Raw genomic sequence first — 24,587 nt, 5'->3', positions numbered from 1 at the left:
GAAGAATAAACATCATTAAAATGTCTATATTACCCAAAGCAATTTATAAATTCAATGCAATACCAATTAAAATACCAATGACATACTTCAAAGATATAGAACACATATTCCAAAAATTTATATGGAACCAAAAAAGGACAGGAATAGCCTCAGCAATCTTAAAAAAGAAGAATAAAGTGGGAGGTATCACACTTCCTGATATCAAGTTATACTACAAGGCCATTGTACTCAAAACAGCCTGGTACTGGCATAAGAACAGGCATATAGATCAATGGAATAGAACAGAGAACCCAGAAATAAACCCACAGTTCTATGGACAACTGATATTTGACAAAGGAGGTAAGGAAATACAATGGAGTAAAGACAGCCTCTTTAACAAATGGTGTTGGGAAAATTGGACAGCTACCTGCAAAAAAATAAAACTAGATCACCAGCTTACACCACTCACAAAAATAAACTCAAAATGGATAAAAGACTTGAATGTAGGCCGTGAAACCATAAGCATCTTAGAAGAAAACATAGGCAGTAAGCTCTCCGACATCTCTCGGAGCAATATATTTGCTGATTTATATCCACGGGGAAGTGAAATAAAAGACAGGATAAACAAATGGGACTATATCAAACTAAAAAGCTTTTGCACAGCTAAAGACAACAAGAACAGAATAAAAAGACAAACTACACAATGGGAGAACATATTTGACAATACGTCTGATAAGGGGTTAATAACCCAAATTTATAAAGAACTTGTAAAACTCAACACCAGGAAGACAAACAACCCAATCCAAAAATGGGCAAAAGAGATGAATAGACACTTCTCCAAAGAGGACATACAGATGGCCAATAGGCATATGAAAAAATGCTCAACATCACTAATCATTAGAGAAATGCAAATTAAAACCACAATGAGATATCACCTTACACCAGTCAGAATGGCGCTTATCAACAAAACAACACAGAATAAGTGCTGGCGAGGATGTGGAGAAAAGGGGACCCTCCTGCACTGCTGGTGGGAATGCAGACTGGTGCAGCCACTGTGGAAAACAGTATGGAGATTCCTCAAAAAACTGAAAATCGAACCGCCTTTTGACCCAGCTATTTCACTTTTAGGAATATACCCCAAGGACACCATAGAACGGCTCGAAAAGGAGAAATGCACCCGCATGTTTGTGGCAGCATTATTCACAATAGCAAAGATCTGGAAACAGCCCAAGTGTCCGTCAGAGGACGAGTGGATTAAAAAACTTTGGTACATATATACTATGGAATACTACTCAGCCATAAGAAATGATGACATCGGATCATTTACAATAACATGGATGGACCTTGATAACATTATACGGAGTGAAATAAGTAAATCAGAAAAAAAACTGAGATGAATCCATACATAGAAGGGACATAAAAATGAGACTCAGAGACATGAACAAGAATGTGATGGCAACAGGGGCGGGGGGGTTGGGGGAGGGGGGAGGGGGTGAAGAAGGAGAGAGGGGTTAGGGGAGGGGAGGGGCACAAAGAAAACCAGATAGAAGGTGACAGAAGACAATTTAACTTTGCAGGAGGGGTATACAGCACAATCAAATGTCAAAATAATCTAGAGATATTTTCTCTCAACATATGTACCCTGATTTATCAATGTCACTGCATTAATTTTAATAAAAAAATATTAATATTAAAAAAAACATATCTGACAAAATATACTTTAAAACAATGACTAAAGTAAAGGATAAAGAAGGTCACTACAAATGAGATAGAGAGCAATCCAAAAGAAGAGATAACTATTATAAATATCTATGCACCTAATGTAGGAGCACCTAAATGTATAAAGCAGACTCTGATGAACATAAAGGGTGAGATCAACAACAATACTATTATAATAGGGGATTTCAAAACCCCACTAACATTAATGAATAGGTCCTCAAAAAGTAAAATAAACAAAAAAACAATAGAATTAAGGGACACACTAGATCAACTGGATTTAATTGATATCTTCAAAACACTTCACCCCAAAGCAGCAGAATATACATTATTTTCAAGTGCTCCTGGTACATTCCCTAGAATAGAAGACATCTTAGGAAATAAAATGAGCCTCAATAAATTTAAGAAGATTGAAATCATAATAAGCATCTCCTCTGTGCACAATGGCATGCAACTAGAAATCAACTATAATAGGAAAACTGAAAAACACTCAAACACTTGGAAACTAAACAGCATGTTATTATATAACAAATGGGTCAACAATGAGATCAAGGAAGAAATAAAAAAAAATTTTGAGACAAATGAAAATGCGCATACAAGTCAAAATTTATGGGTCAAAGCAAAAGCAGTCCTGAGAGGGAAGTTCATAGCATTACAGGTATACCTTAAGAAGCTAGAAAAAGCTCAAATAAACAACTTAACCCTGAAACTAAAAAAACTAGAAAAAGAACAGCAAGTGAAGTCCAGAGAAAGTAGAAGGAAGGAAATAATAAAGATCAGAACAGAAATAAATGACATAGAGTTTAAAAAAACAATACAGAGGATCAATGACACCAAGAACTGGTTCTTTGAAAAGGTAAACAAGAATAATAAGCCTGTAACCAAACGCACCAAGAAAAAATGATGTAGTCCCATTCATTAATTTTTGCCTTCACTTCTCTTGCCTTTGGAGTCAAATTCATAAAATGCTCTTTAAAACCCAGGTCCATGAGTTTAGTACCTATGTCCTCTTCTATGTACTTTATTGTTTCAGGTCTTATGTTTAGATCTTTGATCCATTTTGAGTTAATTTTAGTACAGGGAGACAAACTGTAGTCCAGTTTCATTCTTTTGCATGTGGCTTTCCAGTTTTCCCAGCACCATTTATTGAAGAGGCTTTCTTTTCTCCATTGTGTGTTGTTGGCCCCTTTATCAAAAATTATTTGACTATATATATGTGGTTTTATTTCTGGGTTTTCTATTCTGTTCCATTGGTCTGAGTGTCTATTTTTCTGCCAATACCATGCTGTTTTGATTGTCGTGGCCCTATAATATAGTTTGAAGTCAGATATTGTAATGCCCCCAGCTTTATTCTTTTTCTTTAGGATTGCTTTGGCTATTCGGGGTTTTTTATAGTTCCATATAAATCTGATGATTTTTTTCTCCATTTCTTTAAAAAATGTCATTGGAATTTTGATGGGAATTGCATTAAATTTGTATATTGCTTTGGATAATATGGTCATCTTGATTATATTAATTCTTCCTAACCAAGAACAAGGAATATTCTTCCATCTCATTATATCTTTTTTGATTTCCCTTAACAATGGTTTAAAGTTTTCATTATATAAGTCCTTTACATTCTTTGTTATGTTTATTCCTAGGTATTTTATTTTTTTGTTGTTGTTGCAATCGTGAAGGGGATTATTCTTTTGAGTTCGTTCTCAAATGTTTCATTGTTGGCATATAGAAAGGCTATTGACTTCTGTATGTTAATTTTGTATCCTGCGACCTTACGGGGGGAGGGGGGAGAGAGAGAAGGAAAGGGGAAGGGGGAGGGGCACAAAGAAAACTAGGTAGAAGGTGACAGAGGACAATCTGACTTTGGGTGATGGGTATGCAACATAATTGAACAACAAGATAATCTGGATATATTATCTTTGAATATATGTATCCTGATTTATTGATGTTGCCCCATTAAAAAAAATAAAATTATTAATAAATAAAGAAAAAATAAAGAAAAAATTAAAGAGGACTAAAATAAATAAAATTAGAAATGAGACTGGAGAAGTAACAACTGACACAGCAGAAATACAAAATAATGTAAGAAAATAGTATGAAGAACTCTATGCCAAAAAATTAGACAACCTAGGGAAAATGGACAAATTCCTTGAAACATATAATATTTTAAAAATCAATCAGTAAGAATCAGAAAACCTAAATAGACTGATTACAACAAATGAGATAGAAACAGTTATCAAAAATTCCCAACAATCAAAAGCCCTTGGCCAGATGGCTTCACTGGAAAATTCTACCAAATATTCAAAAAAATAACTCCTATCATTTTCAAGCTATTACAAAAAATTCAAGAGGAGGGAAGACTTCCAAGGTCTTTTTATGAGGCGAATATAATCCTAGTTTTAAAACCATGTAAAGACAGTACAAAAAAAAAAAAACAACTATAGGCCAATATCCCTGATGAACTTAATTGCTAAAATTCTCAGCAAACAGGATCCAGCAATACATAAAAAAAAATCATACATCATGATCAAGTAGGATTTTTTCTGGGGAGGCAAGGCTGTTATAATATTTGCAAATCAATCAATGTAATTCATTACGTAAAAAAGGAAGGATAAAAATCACATGATTATATGAATAGATGCAGAAAAAGCATTTGATAAAATCCAACACCCATTTATGGTCAAAACCCTCAGCAAAGTGAAAATACAAGGAATATACCTCAGCATGATAAAGCCCATCTATGACAAACCCACAGCTAATAGCATACTCAATGGGAAAAAATTAAAAGCAATTCCCTTAAGATCAGGAACAAGGCAGGGGTGTCCCCTTTTACCACTCTTATTCAACATAGTTCAGGAAGTCTTAGTCACAGCAATCAGACAAGAAGAAGTAATAAAAGGCATCCAAATTGGAAAAGAAGAATAAAACTACCATTATTTGCTGATGACATGATACAGTACATAAAAAACCCTAAAATCTCCATCAAAAAACTACTGAACTTGGTAAATGAATTCAGCAAGGTGGCAGGATATAAAATTAATATTCATAAATCAAAAGCATTTTTATAAACCAACAATGAACTGTCTGAAAGAGAAATTAAGAAAACAATCCCCTTCACTACTGCAACAACAAAAAAATGAAGTACCTTGGAGTAAATTGAACCAAGGAGATTAAAGACTTGTACTCGGAAGATTATAAAACATTGATAAAAGAAATCAACAAAGATACAAACAAGTAGAAGCATATACCGTGTTTATGGATAAAAAGAATAAACATCATTAAATTGTCTATATTACCTAAAGCAACCTATAAATTCAATTCCTATTAAAATAACAATGGCATACTTTAAAGATATAGAACAAATATTTCAAATTTTATATGAAATAAAAAACAAAACAAAACACGAATAGCCTCAACAATCTTGAAAAAGAAGAATAAAGTGCATGGTATCACACTTCCTGAAATCAAGTGATACTATAAGGCCATTGTACTCAAAACAGATTGGTACTGGCTTAAGAACAGGCATATAGACCCTTGGAAAAGAACAGAGCACCCAGAAATAAACCTACACCTTTATGGACAATTGATATTTAACAAAGGAGGTAAAAGCATACAATAGAGTAAAGACAGAATCTTTAACAAATGGTGTTGGGAAAATCGGACTGGTACTTGCAAAAAAATGAAACTAGACCATCAACTTACACCATTCACAAAAATAAACTCAAAGTCGATAAAAGACTTAAACATAGATCGTGAAACCATAATCATCTTGAAAAACAACGTAGGCAGTAAGCTTGCTGACATCTCTCACAGCAATATATTTGCTGATACAGCTCCACAGGCAAGTGAAATAAAGGACAGAATAAACACCTGGGACTATATCAAACTAAAAAGCTTTTACACAGCTAAAGACAATAGGAACAAAATAAAAAGACAAACCAAAGAGTGGGAGAACATATTCGACAATACGATTGATAAGGGGTTAATAACAAAAATTCATAAAATACTTGTAAAACTCAACATCGGGAAGGTAAAAAAATCCAATAATAAAATAGGCAAAATAAATGAATAGATATATCTCCAAAGAGGACATACACATGGCCAATAGTGCTATGAAAAAATGTTCAATATCCCTAATCATTAGAGAAATGCAAATTAAAACCACAATGAGATACCACCTCACACCTGTAAGAATGGTGTTCATTAACAAAACAACACATAAGTGCTGGCGAGGATGTGGAGAATACTGAACCCTCCTGCACTCCTGGTGGGAAAGCAGACTGGTGTAGCCACTGTTGAAATTAGTATGGAGATTCCTCAAAAAATTAAAAATGTAACTGCTTTTTGACCCAGCTATCCCACTTTTAGGAATATATCCTAAAATACCAAATCACTGATTCAAAAGAAAAAATGCACCTCCATGTTTATTGCCTCATTGTTTACAATAACCAAGATCCGGAAACAGCCCAAATGTCTGTCAGTGGATGAGTGGATTAAAAAGCAGTTGTACATGTACACAATGGAATACTATGCGTCTGTGAAAATTAAGGAAATCTTACCTTTTGCAACAACTTGGATGGACCTGGAGACTATTATGCCAAGTGAAATAAGCCAGGCAGAGAAAGAAAAATATTATATGACCACACCCGTTTGAGGAATCTAATGAACAAAGTGAACTTCAGAAAGACATAGAGGCAGAAGCAGGATCAAAGGGACCAGAGAGAAAGCAGATGAGAGGATGCAATCAGAAAAGGAAAAGAGATTAGTGAAATTATATTTACATAACACAGCGTTATAAAGGGCAGAACAGCAAATCCTGAAGGGAAGGAGGGAAGGCATTGGGGGGAGATGACAAGGGGGCTCTCAAGGGGAACACGGGGGTTGGAGGGAAATATATTTGGTAGGACACTTAAATTTATGTAAACACAATAAATTAAAAACAATAAAAATTTAAAAAAACAATTAGCACAAAAATATAAAAGAAAAAGAAAAAATTACTAGTTATATCTATTCCCTGGTAATGGTACCGGATCAGGGCTTGAACTAAGTGGTTGAAATAATTAAACATTTCTTATGTATGTGCAACAAAAACACAAAAATTACCCTCATCGATTTATTCAAATATACATTTCATGGAAACAACACAAGGGTTCCATACAACAATCAGGCAGAGTGTCATCAAACACTAATAGTAATGTGTTTCTACCATAATTATAATTTACAGGAGGTTCATATCATTTTAGGGAAACGGAAAAATTACAACACTCAGTAGCAGTTTAAATCTTCTCTACACAGTACTCTAATCAAGACAGAAAACTTTTATATAGATTTCATTTTCAGTGATGAACACACAGTGCAATATACAGATGAAGTATCAGAACTCTACACCTAAAATCTGTATGATTTTATTAACCAATGTCAAATAAATAACCAAACTTGAATAAATTTAATTAAAAGACAAGAAAGACAGAAAACTTTTAGTGTGTCCTTTTGCTGAGAGAGAAGCACCAGGTTGAAGCCCCAGGACTTCTGTCATCACACTAGGATTTATAATTGGCTTTTATTTAAGCTTAATTTAATTATATACAATAACTTAAATTCATGCATAAAAGGACATTGCTCCCTCCTTTAAGAATAACAATGCAAAAGTATTATTGGTGAATGAACTAAAGAAAAGGGATACAGAATTGCTAGAGAGACTACTGTCACAATTTCGTACTATGCCACCAAAGTTCTGAGTAGTTAGTTCCTCATTCTCTGTCTCTGAGATCTTGTGAATTTTTCTTCCATAATCAAAAGCAGAAATTTAAAAAACCTTTTATCTTTTGTAATTCCTTTGACATATATGTACAGAACTGAAGAACATTCTACACAATCCAACCACTTATCACAAAAATAGATCTATCCCTATTGTTGGCTCCCATTCTTACATGTTTTCTGGAAAGACTCAATTAATGAGGCTTGAAATTGAAAAGAATCTGAAGTTCCACTATTAATAAAACTTTAAAAACAAGACAGAAAAAAAACTAAAATGGAATTTTAATAGAAATATAAATATAAATTATTATTTAATCAAAAGAAGTTAATGTATGGGCTATAACACAATATGAAATGAAAAGTGATATATAGATTTGAAGAATGTTTCAAAAGTTCTGCTCAGTTCACCTGTGATTTATTCTCATTTTGATTTGCCACTTTGTATGTGTTTTTTTAGAACTTTACGAGAATTTTGATCTCTGTCCAGACCTGGGTATTGAGAATTATGGTGTTTCCATGACAACTTTGAATGAGGTATTTCTGAAACTAGAAGAAAAATCAATAATTGAAGAACAAGGTAAATAAAATGCATGGCATGAAAATTATTATGCAAATGTATTCAGAACACCTAGTGCAGTGTAAACAGCAAGAAAACACCGTTCCAAAGACATGGGGAAAAATATGAGTTTCCATGATTAAGGTCGTTCTCAAGCAAGAATATATTAAGGTGAAATGCATCCCTGTCATATTTGTTACCTCCACTGACACTATTGCCTTTTTTTTTTTTTTTTTTTTTTCATTTTTTCATTTTTCTGAAGCTGGAAACGGGGAGAGACAGTCAGACAGACTCCCACATGCGCCCGACCGGGATCCACCCGGCACGCCCACCAGGGGCGAGGCTCTGCCCACCAGGGGGCGATGCTCTGCCCATCCTGGGCGTCGCCATATTGCGACCAGAGCCACTCTAGCGCCTGAGGCAGAGGCCACAGAGCCATCCCCAGCGCCCGGGCCATCTCTGCTCCAATGGAGCCTTGGCTGCGGGAGGGGAAGAGAGAGACAGAGAGGAAAGCGCGGGGGAGGGGTGGAGAAGCAAATGGGCGCTTCTCCTGTGTGCCCTGGTCGGGAATCGAACCCCGGGTCCTCCGCACGCTAGGCCGACGCTCTACCGCTGAGCCAACCGGCCAGGGCGCACTATTGCCTTGATATTAAGGATGGCCCAGTTTCTTCTGCCCAAAGCTCATAACCCTCAACGTATCCCTTTAACCAAGAGAGATTTCAGACAAAAACACTTATTCTAAATCTCTCTCTCCAAGCATTCTGAATATGCCTGCTGCTCTCCATGGTTTCTGATGAAAAGTCAGCTCTAGATCTTATTGGATTTCTTTAAATGATGAGTTGATTTCCTCCTGCTGCTTTCAAGATTGTCTTTCTGTCTTTGGTTTTAACAATTCAGTTATAATGCCTTCAGGTGTGGATCTCCTTCATTTATCCAACTTGACATTCAATGAGCTGATGTATGTGTACATATATGCTAGAGTTTCTCCTCACATTTGGGAACATTTCAGCCACTGCCTTATTTCCCCGTGTATAAAATGCAGCCATTTTTGAAATATTTGGAGTCTAAAAACTGAGTGCATCTTATACAGTAGTTGTAGATTTTTAAATTGCATTTCCTGCATTTTTATGCAGATTAAGAGCTGTATTAATTTTATGATGAATAAAACTTGAGTTCAATAACATTATATAATACATTTCTTTCAAATTTCAGGCCCTAAATTTTAGATGCTTCTTCTATATGGGAGCATCTTATACATGGAGAATGCAGTATTTCTTCATCTATGCTTTCTATCCTTTTTCTATATACTGTCCATTATTGTATGTGGTAGTAACAGTTAATATCTTGATATTGTCTCACATTTCTATAAAAATTTATTTTTTCTGATTCTTTTTTGATTTCTGTTCCTTAGATTTAATAATCTCAGTTTGTCTTTTGTCATGTTTACTAACCATCTCTTCTACCAAATGAAATCTGTTGAGCTTTTATTTTTTAGAAAATTTATTCCATTATACTTTTTAAATAAAAAAATTATTATTTGGTTATTTTCAATATATTTAAATATTTGATGATATTCCAAATTGATGAGACATATTGTTATACTTGAGGTTGTCCAAGTGAGTTGTGCAATGTAAAATAACTTGTGAATTTTCTAAATATTGTTATTGACATTATAACTTTTAGTGTAGTTATAAAACGTAACATGATTTAAAATCTTTTAAATTTATTCACACTTGTTGAATCAGCATTTTATCTATTTTGCTGAATATTACTCATCCATTTAACAACATTTATATACACATACATATAAATACATATATATGTATGAGTTTATACAAATGCATACATGTAGAATATATATATATATAATTTCTGTTGTGTGGAGAGTTGTATAAATTTCTATTTGGTCTAGTTGGATGATGGTGCTGTTCAAATATTCTGTGCCCTTACTGGGTATTTGTTTTGTTTTATTGTGTTTTGTCTACATTTTCTATCAATTACAAGTGAGGGGATAGTAAAATCTCCGACTATAATTCTAGTGTGTCCATTGTTGTCCTTTCCCCACTTAAGTTTGGTGTCTCCTCCATGCACTTGGACCTGTTATTATGAACATTCATGTTTCAGATTAGCACGTCTTCTTGGTTGCCTTCATGGTCATAATAAAAGATCCTTTATAAACCCTGGCAATGACAGTTATCCTGAAGCCCAATTGCCCAAAATTAATATACTTGCTTTAATTTTAATGTAATTTGTAATTGCCACTTTAAAAAATAGGTTTCAAATTTTTGTGCTTTTAATTTACAGTGCATTTCTTGTAAACAGCATGTAGTTGAATTTTGCTTTTTAATCCATTTTACAAGGTTTTCATATGGTATGTTTAGCCCATTTATTTTTTGTATGGTTATTGCTATCTTTATGGTTAATTTACAGTTAACCCCCAGTTTGTAGCACACCAATTTGCAGCTTCTTTCTCTAGTTGGACAACTAAGATAATTGTTTCATTTACCAAGTTTCCAAGTCACAATGAGGCGCTAAAATGATCTAACATATTTTTTTAACCTCTTTAATGTAATATCTGCATCCAAATTATCTGAGATCTTCTTTCTACTCCTCTTGTTCAATAAATGAACCCTCCCTCTATTTTTCTAGTTCATGGCAGCAACCAGTAATACCACACAATGCCTACAGTTATACTGAAAATGTTATCTGGGTCATTGTGATTAAACAAAAGCCTAGAGTAAGCTCAATACAGTACCTCTGAAGTGGGAATTTATTCATTATTTATTCTGTGTTTTGCAGATATAACCACTTCGGGAGAAGGACAGGTAAAAGGAGCTGGAGACACAGAAAGTCTTGTTGAGATGGAACAAGTTCTCTCATCACTTAGTGAGATGAGAGAAACAATAGGTGGCCTGGCCCTGTGGGGACAGCAAGTCCGTGCAATTGCAAGGGTCCGCTTCTTAAAGTTAAAACAGGAAACAAGGGTTCTGTTACCACTGTGAGTATCAGTATGACTTTGGACCACTCAATGCATTAAAAAGAAATTCAAGTCTAAAAATAAGAGAAAGCAAAAAAATAAAAATAAAATACTGCGTCCAGAACAGAGGGCTCAGTGGTAAAGCGTTGGCCTTGCTTGGAATATCCCAGGTTTGATTCCTGGTCAGGGCTCACAGGAGAAGCTCCCATCTGTTTCTACATACCTCCCCTCTCACGTCTTTTCTCTCTCTCTCTCTCTCTCTCTCTCTCTCTCTCTTCCTTTTTCTTCTCCTCCCTTTCTGCAGCCATGGCTTGATTATAGCAAATTGGCCAAGGGCGCAGAGGATGGCTTCATATCCTATGCCTTAGGTGCTAAAAACTGGCTCTGGTTGCAACATAGTAATGGTCCCAAATGGGCAGAGTATCGCCCATTAGTGGACTTGCCAGGTGGATCCCAGTGAGGGTGCATGCTGGAGTCTGTTCCTGCCAGCTGTCATCTCACTAAAAATAAAAAAATAAAATAAGATTCTGCATCTACAAAACTGGGTAAAGTATAATATGCCATCTACTTCATGGTCATAATTTTTATCTACGGCCAACTAGCAGGTGGAATTTATAACGTCTCAGGGCCAATTTTAGAAGAGAGGTTAAAATAACATGAGTTTTCCTGTAAGATTTGTTCTTGAAATTTTCTATGGATGGTAACAGAAGCACTGGGATGTAGACTTTCCCCCCAGTACCATATCCCAATGCTTTATTTTAGTTGTTATCTGGCCATTATATTACCTCTTCCCTGGAAGTCCTGACTCTCCCTTTATACCCTACTTGCTCTCACCTGGTTGTCATGATTTCCCTACAGCCCTGTATGTGATGGGAGCTCACTCCCCATATCTACTGCGTGCATAATGGGCACTATCCCTGCTCTTAAGACTCATATCACATCTCATTAGTGCCCTGTTTTCCACAGTATTTTGGTTGTCAGTCTGTGCCTTGTCTATGAATACCTTGATGAAGCATCAAAGAAATAGGAGGATAATCACTTCATAGAATCTCAATAAGTACTTGCTAATAAATAAATAACAGAAATTCACTAAAAATCTTTGAAGATATTAGCATAATTTAAGAAAAACCTTTAAGATTTATATGGCAACACCATATAACTGTCTCAAGAGAAGACAGTCATTTAGTAAGAATCGTTATATGATATAATATTGTAAAACTATAAAATAGTAATGAAGGCAGGTTTCAAAATAAGATATAATGAAAGTATAATTTAAAAATTTCCGGCCCTGGCCGGTTGGCTCAGCGGTAGAGCGTCGGCTTGGCGTGCGGGGGACCCGGGTTCGATTCCCGGCCAGGGCACATAGGAGAAGCGCCCATTTGCTTCTCCACCCTCCTCCCTCCTTCCTCTCTGTCTCTCACTTCCCCTCCAGCAGCCAAGACTCCACTGGGGCAAGGATGGCCCGGGTGCTGGGGATGGCTCCTTGGCCTCTGCCCCAGGCGCTGGAGTGGCTCTGGTCGCGGCAGGGCGACGCCCTGGAGGGGCTGAGCATCGCCCCCTGGTGGGCAGAGCGTCGCCCCTGGTGGGCGTGCCGGGTGGATCCCGGTCAAGCGCATGTGAGAGTCAGTCTGACTGTCTCTCCCCGTTTCCAGCTTCAGAAAAAAGAAAGAAGAAAAAAAAAATTCCAACTATTTGAAATATCATAGGAAAATACAGAGTAAAAAATAATTGAAAATTTGTGCCTGGAGATAAAGAAAGCATGCAGTAATCACAAAGAGAAATAGGGACTATGTGAAGAAAATTGAACACACTGAAAATTGAGTATAAAGTGTTGATGAATTAACACAACACTTGAACTTGGAATCTGGACATAGAGAAAAAGGACATAGATCACATGAAGTTGTGCAGAGTAGCTAATGGCCAGAGAGGAACCAGAGAAATAAACAAAAGATTAAATCTGCATTTTATCATCTCTATTTTAGAGGTAGAAAAGGGGCAAAATAATAAATGAGAGAGCTATATGTTTACTTTTCATACTTTCTTGATCTCATTAAATTGTAATCTGTACGATAATTTTTAAAAGTTAAGAAATGACTGAGCATTCGCATTGACAGTTTTCTTCCACATAGGTTATTGGTCCTAGGAATTGGAGTTTTCCCTATTCTTTGGGACTACATTACCACAAAAATGGAAGAAAACAGTTCCACTTTGAAACTTTCTGCAAATTTATACTTCCTTGCCTCTGGACAAGCACCATGTGATCCTCTCACTCAATTATTAATCATCAATAATACAGGTAATAATGTGGCAATTACTTCATTTCTAATACATGCACTGCTCAGAGAATTAATTAGAAAACACAAATATGAGTGAAAAAATGAGTTTTTCACCTCTTCAGCATGGGTTTGGAACAATGTATGAAGCTTGAGGATGATGTGTATACAAACCCAAAATGGAGCAGAGAATAAAAAGATATTTGCCAAGAACAAATAAGTCATCTGTTGGGATTTTGAAAAATGAAAGACTTTGTATCCTCTCCACAGAAATATTAACAGCTTGAGATATAATTCAAATGTTTTGTTTATTGATTTTTTCCCATTTTTTTAATTAAATTTAATGCAGTGACATTGATAAATCAGGGTACATATGTTGAGAGAAAACATCTCCAGATTATTTTGATACTTGATTATGCTGTATACCCCTCACCCAAAGTCAAATTATCTTCTGTCACTACTATCTGGTTTTCTTTGTGCCCCTCCCCTCCCCCACCCCCGCTCTCCTTCCTCGCACCATCCCCCATTCACCCCAACCCCCACCCCCGTTGCCATCACATTCTTGTTCATGTCTCTGAGTCTCATTTTTATGTCCCATCTATGTATGGGTTCATATACAATAGTTCTTAGTTTTTTCTGATTGACTTATTTCACTCCGTATAATGTTATCAAGGTCCATCCATGTTATTGTAAATGACCCGATGTCATCATTTCTTATGGCTGAGTAGTATTCCATAGAATATATGTACCAAAGCTTTTTTTTTAATAAATAATTTTATTTTTTAATGGGGTGACATCAATAAATCAGGATACATATATTCAAAGAAAGCATGTCCAGGTTATCTTGTCATTCAATTATGTTGCATACCCATCACCCAAAGTCAGATTGTCCTCTGTCACCTTCTATCTAGTTTTCTTTGTGCCCCTCCCCCTTTTCCTCTCCCTCTCCCCCCTCCCCCCATAACCACCACACTCTTATCATGTTTATTGATTTAAAATGAACAATCCAGTGGTTGTTATTACATTCACAGAATTGTGTTATCTTCACTACAATTTATTTTAGAATACTTAAACTCAAAAACAAATCCCATACTCAGTAGTAATCATTCCCATTCACTCTGCCCGCAGCTCTGATTTATCATAAATATATTTGTATTTCTGTGTATTTGCCATCTGGACATTTAACGAGTCAATTATACAACATGTGACCCTTTGTGACTGAATTCTTTCACTTACCATGCTGTTTCCAAATTTCACTATGTTGTAGTGTGTGTCAATACTTCGTTTTTTAAATTGGTGAATAGCATTCTATTGAAAGGTATACCACATTTTATTTTTCATCAGAGGGTGCATAATTTGGGTTCTTTTCAATAATTGGAAATTATGAATAATGTTGCTTTAAATGTCCATGGACTAGTTTTTATGTGAAAGTGGTTTTATTTTTTTCATTTCTTCTTGACTTAAAACAAGAGTTGAATTGTTGTGTTCTATGGTGACTATGTTTAATCATTTAAGGAACTGCTGAACTATATTTTAAGTAAATGTACCAATTTAAATCTACGACAGCATTTTGTGAGGATTCCAATTTCTACACCTCTCTGCCAGTTTCTAAACCTCTTTGTTATTTTCTGTGTTTTTATCAGTCCCATCCTAGAGTGTGTCAACTAGTGTTTTGTGGTTTGATTTGTATTTTTCTAATGGCTAGTGATGTTGAGCACTTTCTCATGTGCTTTCTAACCAGTTGCATATTTTGGGGGGGAGAATGTCTTTTATTTCCATTTTTAAAATGCCTTAATTGGTTTTTTTACTGAGTTCTAAGGGTTCTTTATATATTATAGACACAAGTCTATTATTAGATGTAAAAGATCTTCTTTATTTACAGGTTAAGTACTTACAAACGTGTTTACTACTACAATGTATTTGTAGTCCATATTCAATACTCAGAGCACTCTTATGTCATTCACAGATGTGCTCAGAGATGGGACATGTTATGTCACCTGATACACACATTTCCAGCTGAAGTAGAACAAGATGGTACTCTGCCTTCTTGTTTCAGCTCTAACACTGTCAGAAAATATCTCATACTGCCAACAAATGTCCATTCTGTCATCTAGTTAGTGCCATATTTTTCACATTTTGCACATTTTCATGGTGATTTTGCTGTTTAAAATGTCCACCACCATTATGCTAAGCACTTAAAACTAATAAGAAAAATATTGAATGTAAAATGTATTTAAAAATAAAATTTAAATTAAAAATCAGTTATGATAAACTATCTATTGTCACTTCAAAAAACATTTAATATTACTAATTGGACAAGAAAACTTTTAATGACTTATAATCTTACTGTTCTTATATGAAAGAACTTCAGCAGAACTTTCCCCAAATTTGACAACAGTCATAAAATTTTTAACAAAAGTTGCAGCTAGGATCTAAGGACAAGATTGAAATTATTATTATTGATATATACTGTGAAACTAGAAGACATTTTTTAAAACTACCAACAAAAACACAAACAAATTATAAAAGCTAAAATAAAATGGTCTCCAAGTTTAGTGCTAATGCGTTATCTAATATTCTCAAGTAGAGAAGGCTGTGATGTACCTTCCAGGGAAAATGGACTGGGTAATCTCTGTTCAGGCATGCATTATAATGCTGTTGGCTGAAAGATCAATGTTAATGAATCAACAATATATACACAGAAACATACCTAAAACAATCTATTGATTGGTTCAAGACACTGTTATGACCAGAGGATTACAGAAACCTAACCTTTGTTTCCACTATGAGCAATGACTCTGTATTCACTAATTCAGCATTTGTTGTAACTTTAGAGTGACATTAGAGAAATGAGCACATAACTGCTGTGAATAATAAGGATCAACTGTAAATGTTTTGCATATATTTACTTTAATTCTGTAAATCGGCTTTTCACTTTGTTATTGGTGTCCTTTGGAGTATAATGTTTAAACTTTTATGAATACAACTAATTGTTTTCCTTGTCTGTGCTTTTGATGATATATTTAAGTAGGCTTTGCCTAACACAGGATCACAAAGATTTACTTTGGTATTCTCTTCCAAGGCTTTCATACTTTTAGTTCTTAACATTTTGGTCTCTGATTCATTTTGAGTTCATCTTTGTGTGTGGCATGAGGAAGGGATGAAATTTCAATAGGTAGTCAGTTAACTCCTCTGAGGGGCAGGCCACCAAACTTTCTCATTCTCTTCAGCTTTATGTAGCTAAAACTTGAGACCAGGCATTAATGTCTTACAGATCGGGAATTCTTTTCTTCCCCATAAAGTAGAAGTTACACTCAAGGGATAAGAGCCCAAATATAGTGGTTCCCAATCGTTTTCAACCCAAGTCTTCCCAAGAACATACTGTAGCTCTAGACAGGGCTTGAGGAGGAAGAATCCCTGAGTTCCTAGCTAAACTCATTCAGAGTGAAGGTTCTGAATTGCTAATCAAGGAAGGTTTCTGAGGGATAGATTGTTGCCACATTTTTCTATTGTTCTTACCCAGATTTAGTAGATTTTTCTTAAGCAAATGTCTTTTCAATTTTTGTATGCCTTTAAGACAATAAAAAGATCTTAATTTGTTGGATTTTTAGTAGTTTTTACAAGCTGTGGTTGATGTTCTGTGGGGAAGGTCCAGGGATTTCTTATCACAGACATTCACCAAGTCCTCTTATATCAACAAACATTTTGAAAATCAGTTAATAATTTATCAGTGAGAAAGTGAGATTTAGCAAATTTGGTGGGTAATTCATAGAGATTATCTGTGTCATTAAAACTGTATTGGTATGTCTACTCACTGAAATATTCTAGTAAGGAAATCATTCCAAATGCACCATATGGCAGTAATCATAGCAAAATATTATAAAAGGAAACTTGGTGAGATGCAAATAGATTTTTAAATTCACTGAAGTAGATATGTTATCATGTGTAAAAACTTCCTCACTGTCTATATTATAGTAAATATTCCATAAAGCCATTAATTTTAATTTCACTGCACGACTTGACCTTGATTTTCTCAGTTTTCAGACACCTAATATATTTAACTTCAACTTAGGAGCAAGCATTGAAGATTTTATACATTCTATGGAGCATCAGAACATAGCTCTGGAAGTAGATGTGTCTGGAACTAGAAATGGCATAGATGATCCATCTTATAATGGAGCCATCATAGTGTCCGGTCATGAAAAGGTATGCTGGTTTCTATTTAGTAATTTTTCTAAAGGTGTGCAAAGCTAATCAACTATCAATAGGCTCAGGCCTTCAGTTTAGGAAATAAAATGAGAAATAAATACTGCTTTTATTTATTACTTAGTTAATCTTTATTATATGCAGCTTAAGTGTCTGCTTGTCGCCAATAGCTTATTGGTTGCTTGCGTAACTGTACTAGCCAATGGGGTGAAGTTGCCACGGCTGAACGCAAATTGAGCGGGAGTGGCTTTTAAAACTTGGAAATGGAACTCTTTCTGATGATAATGGATTGAGTGAAGATGTTGTCGAGATTCCTTTGTCAATGATATGCAAAGATAGTTTAGTGGATTGGGTTTTTGGTAATAAAATCCAGCCTGGAAACATCAGTGAAATTAATGAAAGGGCAATATTGTGTCCTAAAAATTCTGATGTAGACAAACTAAATGATGATGTCTTAAATATCATACAAGGGAATGACACGACATATTTAAGTGTTGATTCCGTTGTAGCTGATAATAAAGCGAGTGCCAACAACTTTCCAACGGAATTTTTAAATAGTTTGTCGCCTTCTGGCATGCCACCTCACAAATTGAGGTTAAAGATTGGAGCAATTATTATGTTGTTAAGAAATCTTAACACCAGAAGGGGTCTTTGAAATGGTATAAGACTAGAGGTTCTCCAATTGAAAAATAATGTCATAATAGCTAAGTCTTTGACTGGCTCCTCTAAAGGTGAAATACATGTCATTCCAAGAATTTATTTGGCTCCATCTCAAACAGGGTTGCCGTTTCAATTGAGACGTAGACAATTTCCTGTAAAACTTGCCTTTGCTATGACCATCAATAAGTCTCAGGGCCAAACGCTTAAGCGTGTTGGCATTTTTTTACCTGAGCCTGCATTTGGACATGGTCAACTTTATGTTGCCTGTTCAAGAGTTCGTGAAAGACGAACATAAAATTAAAAACAATTGATGGTCCTCTGCAAGGCGAGCTTAAAAATGATGGAAAGATCTACACAAGAAATGTTGTGTACAAAGAGATCTTTGACATGTGAATTAACATTTTATTATTTAAATCACCTTTATTTATTGAGCTAGCTGTGGCTCTTAAGAAATGTACCACCAGTGGTTTCCTTCATTGCACTCTACTTTAAGCAATTAAGCAAGTAGAAGGGGGAAACCCTGTGGGACACTAAGCAAAGGGGCGTCCTTGCCGCCTGCCCTGGGTAATTCAGTTTGAATTAGCAGACACCTTTGCACAAATCATTTTAATTACAATTTATAATATCTAGAACAGCGGTCATTTTGTATGACCACCGGGCTTTCTAGTTGTAGTTATTAATGTGGTCATTCTTTATCAAATACTGTCTACCAATACAAACTATTGAATCAGCAAAATAAATGCTATATATTGGCCACTCTTGAGTTTATATTTCAGGCTAAAGAACACATTTCCTCTCAAGAATTTTCTTTATATTCTGAAACTTTTTTTTATTCTTAAACAATAATTATACTGGATTCTAGCTACAAGGCAGACACTTGAAAGCCTGAACATCAGATATAACCTATATGAATGTTTGGACTTACTTATACAATGTTTGTTTTTGTTCTGATTATTCCACACCATTTTAAAACCTGATTTTTTAATTAAAATATTAAAATTTGGCCTCTTTAAGAAAATTGAGATATCTGAGAATTAATAACCTTGCTTTTTAAATTTTAGAATTACAACTTTTCATTAGCATGCAATACCAAAAGAATGAATTGCTTCCCGGTTCTTATGGATATCGTTAGCAATGGGCTACTTAAAATGATTAAACCATCAGCACATATCCAAACTAACAGAAATTCATATATGTATGTAAGTATATACTCTTATGGACTCTCCTCCATCAGGAATCTCCCAGAACACTCTTTTAGGTGCTGATTTTTTCTATTTGTTTGAAAAAAACACTGCATGATAAATTAGCATTTGGATTTATGCTAGCTCTGTTGTTTTGGGAAATAAACATAATTTTCAGAGCTTCAACGTTTTAATTCAGGATATATATATAACAACATATATTTTCATAGAGAATGTGGGGAAACAAAGTGAAATTATACAGCACTGTGACCAGCAAAAAAATAATGAAAGAAAGGAAGAGCGAGAGAGTAAAAATACAAGCTGTATTATTACTTTTATAAATTCTACAAAAGAAAAAACTTTAGGACAAATTCAGGTTAGAATTGCAGACTACTTACATTATAGTTACTCCAGTTCTCTGTCAAGAATATTAATTCATAGAAGACTACTCTAGACCAAACTAGATTTTTTAAAAAGTCAAAAATATCTTATATCTGAAAAATGGCCCAGCTGATTAGAATGTACACAGCCCTGAAGTTTGGAAACCAGAATACCTATCAGAGTTTGTTGTTATTCTTTTTTGATTATTTCCTAAATATATTTTTCCTCCTAGAGCATGTATTTTTAACACTATGTAACATCCTGTAGGTAGGATAGAGACCCAAACATGAAAAGCACTGAATGACTACTTTGGTAAATACATAAAAGCATCTTGTTTAGCTAGGGTGAGTTGTCTGATGATACCAATCAGCTCAGTTGACCTTATATTTATGTACCTATCATCTTAACTTTAACAGCTCCAGGAATTCATTTTATATTCTATTCAAATTTACTTAGTCATTACACAGGTAAAAGTTTCTGTGATTGCAGACCTTGCTCTGTCCCCTCCGACGTCAGTGAGTTTGCCATAGGATACTGATCCTTCCCAGCATGCCGGTGCGCAGGGAAGATTCTGAAAACAAATTAATATCACCTTTCTGTGGCAGCAAGTGTGTCTCTGATGGTCAAGCAAAAGATCATCAGGATTTGGTTATGACTTTCGCTCAGTAATGTGCTTGATCAAACCACAACTATGTGAGTCATACCACAATGTGGACTATTTTAAAAAGGATTTCAGAATCTTCTGTCCCTACAGATGGTTATAAACAGGAGCAGAAATATGAAATATCAAGGGCAAAGGTTTTCCTTGGAGATTTTGCTTCCCTTCTAGCACATCATCTTTACTTTTGAATACTCAGCCAATATTTACCTGGTCTTGTGCAGTACCTAGAAACATAGCTTGCTATGACTGCCCCCATAAATATCCGGTATGATTTTTTAGTCTAGCTATTACATTTGAAATAATTATAAAGATCAATTAGAAAACCAAATATCTCAACTATGAATTATCACTATCTAGCATCAGAATCAATTTTAGAATCATAAGGAAAATTAAATATCTTACTCATATTACTTTCTAACTCTGTAATATTACCCATTCATTCACCATTGAATTAATGCCATATCCATAAATGTGGGTGTGGAGCCAAAAGTCAAGCTTGAAAACTGGATGGGTAATAAAAGAGTTTTATAACAACAGAGAGATGTAAGGCAAGGTTATACATAATCTGTTTAATATTTTTAAAAATATATTCTAGAGAATGAATTTTGAATTTGTTCATTCAGCTCATTACATTCTTTGTATTTTCTAAAGGATATGGATGTTCCTCTTGAATTAAGGATACATCACATATTCTGGTTGATCTTGGCATCCAGTTGTGCTCCTTATATCGCCATGAGCAGCATTGATGATTACAAGGTAACAATGAGTAACTGAAACTTTCCTTACTTTGTATGGTTACATATTTAAGGTAATATATTTATGGGATTTTTCAAGAGGCTATTTATATGTGTTTAATAGAGCAGCCAATTCAGACATAATTCTAAGTTGTAAAAATAAAAGGAAGTTTTATAAGTGGAAATACAACTTTATAAGTACAGTGTGTCCAGAAAGTCATGGTGCACTTTTGACCGGTCACAGAAAAAGCAACTAAAAACAATAGACATGTGAAATCTGCACCAAATAAAAGGAAATCCGTCCCAGTTTCTGTAGGATGAAGTGAAAGCATGTGTGCATGCGCAGATGATGACATAACACTGTGTATACAGCGGAGCAGTCCACAGCCATGCCAGTCAAGATGTGGACGGTACAGAGGAAAGTTCAGTGTGTTCTGTGGCTCGCTAAATTCGAATCCGTGACCAAAGTGCAATGTGAATATTGGCGCGTTTATAACAAAGCGCCACCACATAGGAATAACATTACTCAGTGGGAAAAGCAGTTGAAGGAAACCAGCAGTTTGGTGGAGAAACCCCATTGTGGTAGGCCAGCAGTCAGTGATGAGTCTGTAGAGGCTATACAGGATAGCTACCTAAGGAGCCCTAAAAAATCTTTGCGTGAGCCCACATCGAACTGCACTGAATAGGTATGAAACTGGGAGAGTTTTTCTTTTACTTGGTGCAGATTTCCATGAGTTTAGTACCTATGTCTTCTTCTATGTATTTTATTGTTTCAGGTCTTATATTTAGGTATTTGATCTATTTTGAATTAATTTTAGTACAAGGGGACAAACTGTAGTCAAGTTTCATTCTTTTACATGAGGCTTTCCAGTTTTCCCAGCACCATTTATTGAAGAGGCTTTCTTTTCTCCATTGTGTGTTGTTGACCACTTTATCAAAAATTATTTGACCATATATATGTGGTTTTATTTCTGGACTTTCTATTCTGTTCCATTGGTCTGAGTGTCTATTTTTCTGCCAATACCATGCTTTTTTGATTGTCGTGGCTCTATGATATAGTTTAAAGTCAGGTATTGTAATGCCCCCAGCTTCATTCTTTTTCCTTAGGACTGCTTTACCTATTTGGGTTTTTTATAGTTCCATATAAATCTGATGATTTTTTTTCCATTTCTTTAAAAAATGTCATTGGAATTTTGATGAAAATTGCATTAAATTTGTATATTGCTTTGGTTAATATGGCCATTTTGATTATATTTATTCTTCCTATCCAAGAACAAGGAATATTTTTCCATCTCATTGTATCTTTTTCGATTTCCCTTAACAATTCTTTGTAGTTTTTGTTATATAAATCCTTTACATTTTTTTGTTATGCTTATTCCTAGGTATTTTATTTTATTTTTTGCAATCATGAAGGGGATTATTTTGTTTAGTTCATTTTCCAATGTTTCATTGTTGGCATATAGAAAGGCTATGGACTTTTTTATATTAATTTTGTATTCAGTGACTTTACTGTATTGGTTTATTATTTCTAGTAATCTTTTTGTGGAGTCTTTATGGTTTTCGATGTATAGGATTATATCATCTGCAAAAAGTGATACCTTTACTTCTTTTCTAATATGGATGCCTTTTATTTCTTTATCTTGTCTCATTGCTCTGGCTAGAACTTCTAGCACCATGTTAAATAAGAGTGGAGAGAGTGGACAACCCTGTCTTGCTCTTGATTTAAGGGGGAAAGTCCTCAGTTTTATGCCATTTAATATGATGTTAACTGATGGTTTATCATATATGGCCTTTATCATGTTGAGATGTTTTCCTTCTATACCCATTTTGTTGAGTGTCTTGAAAACATAAAGTTGTGTTGTATTTTGTCAAATGCCTTTTCTGAATCTATTGATAAGATGATGTGGTTTTTATTTTTTGTTTTATTGATATGATGTATTATGTTAACCGTTTTACGTATGTTGAACCATCCTTGTGATTCTGGGATGAATCCCACTTGATCATGATATATTATTTTTTTATTATGTTGTATTCAATGTGCTAGTATTTTGTTTAGTATTTTAGCATCTATATTCATTAGAGATATTGGTCTGTAGTTTTCTTTTCTTGGGCCATCCTTGCCAGGTTTTGGTATGAGGGTTATGTTGGCCTCATGAAATGTGTTTGGCAGTATTGTTTCTTCTTCAATTTTTTGGAAGACTTTGAGTAGAATAGGAACCAAGTCTTTGAATGTTTGATAGACTTCACTAGTATAACTGTCTGGGCCTGGACTTTTATTTTTGGGGAAGTTTTTAATAGTTTTTTCTATTTCCTCCCTGTTAATGGGTCTGTTTAGGCTTTTTGCTTCTTCATGTCTCAGACTAGGAAGGTTGTATTGTTCTAGGAATTGATCCATTTCTCCTATATTGTTGAATTTGGTGATATATAGTTTTTCGTAGTACCCTACAATAATTCTTTGTATATCTATGATGTCTGTGGTGATTTCTCCTCTTTCATTTTGGATTTTGTTTATATGAGTCCTTTCTCTTTTTTCCTTGGGGAGTCTTGCCAAGGGTTTGTCAATTTTGTTGATCTATTCAAAGAACCAGCTCCTTGTTTTATTAATTTTTACTATAGTTTTTCTGTTCTTTATTTCATTAATTTCTGCTCTGATTTTTATTATTTCCTTTCTTTGGTTACTTTTGGTTATCTTTGTTCTTCTTTTTCTAGTTCCTTAAGGTGTAAAGTTAAGTGGTTTACTTCGGCTCTTTCTTCTTTGTTCATATAGGCCTGAAATGATATGAACTTCCCTTTTATTATAGCTTTTTCTGCATCCCAGACATTCTGATATGTCATATCATCATTTTCATTTGTCTATATATATCTTTTGATCTTTGAGCTTATTTCTTCTTTGAGTCATTCATTTTTTAAAAGTATGTTGTTTAGTTTCCACATTTTTGTGCATTTTTCCCCTCTTTTTTGCAGTTGAATTCTAGTTTCAAGGCTTTATGATCAGAAAATATGCTTGGTACAATTTCAATTTTTCTGAATTAGCTGATGTTATTTTTGTGGCCCAACATATGGTCAATTCTTGAGAATGTTCCATGTACACGAGAGAAAAATGTATACTCTGTTACTTTGGGATGAAATGTCCTATAGATGTCTATCATGTCCAGGTGCTCTAGTGTTTCTTTTAAGGCCAATATATCTTTATTGATTTTCTGTTTGGATGGATGATATAGAGCCATCAGTGGTGTATTGAAGTTTCCAAGTATGATTGTATTTTTGTCAGTTTTTGTTTTTAGGTCAATAAGTAGCTGTCTTATATATTTTGGTGCTCCTTGGTTTGGTGCATATATATTAAAAATTGTTATGTCTTCTTTATTCAGTGTCCCCTTATTCATTATGAAATGACCATTTTTGTCTCTGATTACCTTTGCTGTCTTGTAGTCAGCATTATTAGATATGAGTATTACTACACCTGCTTTTTTTTTGGATGTTATTTGCTTGGAGCATTGTTTCCAAGCCTT

At 34.7% G+C, this 24,587-nt stretch overlaps 1 protein-coding gene across 1 annotated transcript in view; it reads left to right on the top strand.

Moving 5' to 3' along the window:
* LOC136308349 (ABC-type organic anion transporter ABCA8-like) overlaps positions 1–24,587 on the top strand; it is a 252,820-nt gene that overhangs the window by 181,974 nt on the left and 46,259 nt on the right. The window contains exons 18-23 of the mRNA XM_066235686.1: positions 7,907–8,026; positions 10,805–11,003; positions 13,112–13,278; positions 17,328–17,461; positions 19,183–19,320; positions 20,996–21,100. Coding sequence (XP_066091783.1) covers positions 7,907–8,026; positions 10,805–11,003; positions 13,112–13,278; positions 17,328–17,461; positions 19,183–19,320; positions 20,996–21,100 — 863 coding nt within the window. The remainder of the gene's footprint in view (positions 1–7,906; positions 8,027–10,804; positions 11,004–13,111; positions 13,279–17,327; positions 17,462–19,182; positions 19,321–20,995; positions 21,101–24,587) is intronic.

The sequence above is a fragment of the Saccopteryx bilineata genome, chromosome 6 (assembly GCF_036850765.1).
Source record: "Saccopteryx bilineata isolate mSacBil1 chromosome 6, mSacBil1_pri_phased_curated, whole genome shotgun sequence".
NCBI lineage: Eukaryota > Metazoa > Chordata > Mammalia > Chiroptera > Emballonuridae > Saccopteryx > Saccopteryx bilineata.
This window is presented reverse-complemented; position numbering and strand designations above follow the sequence as displayed.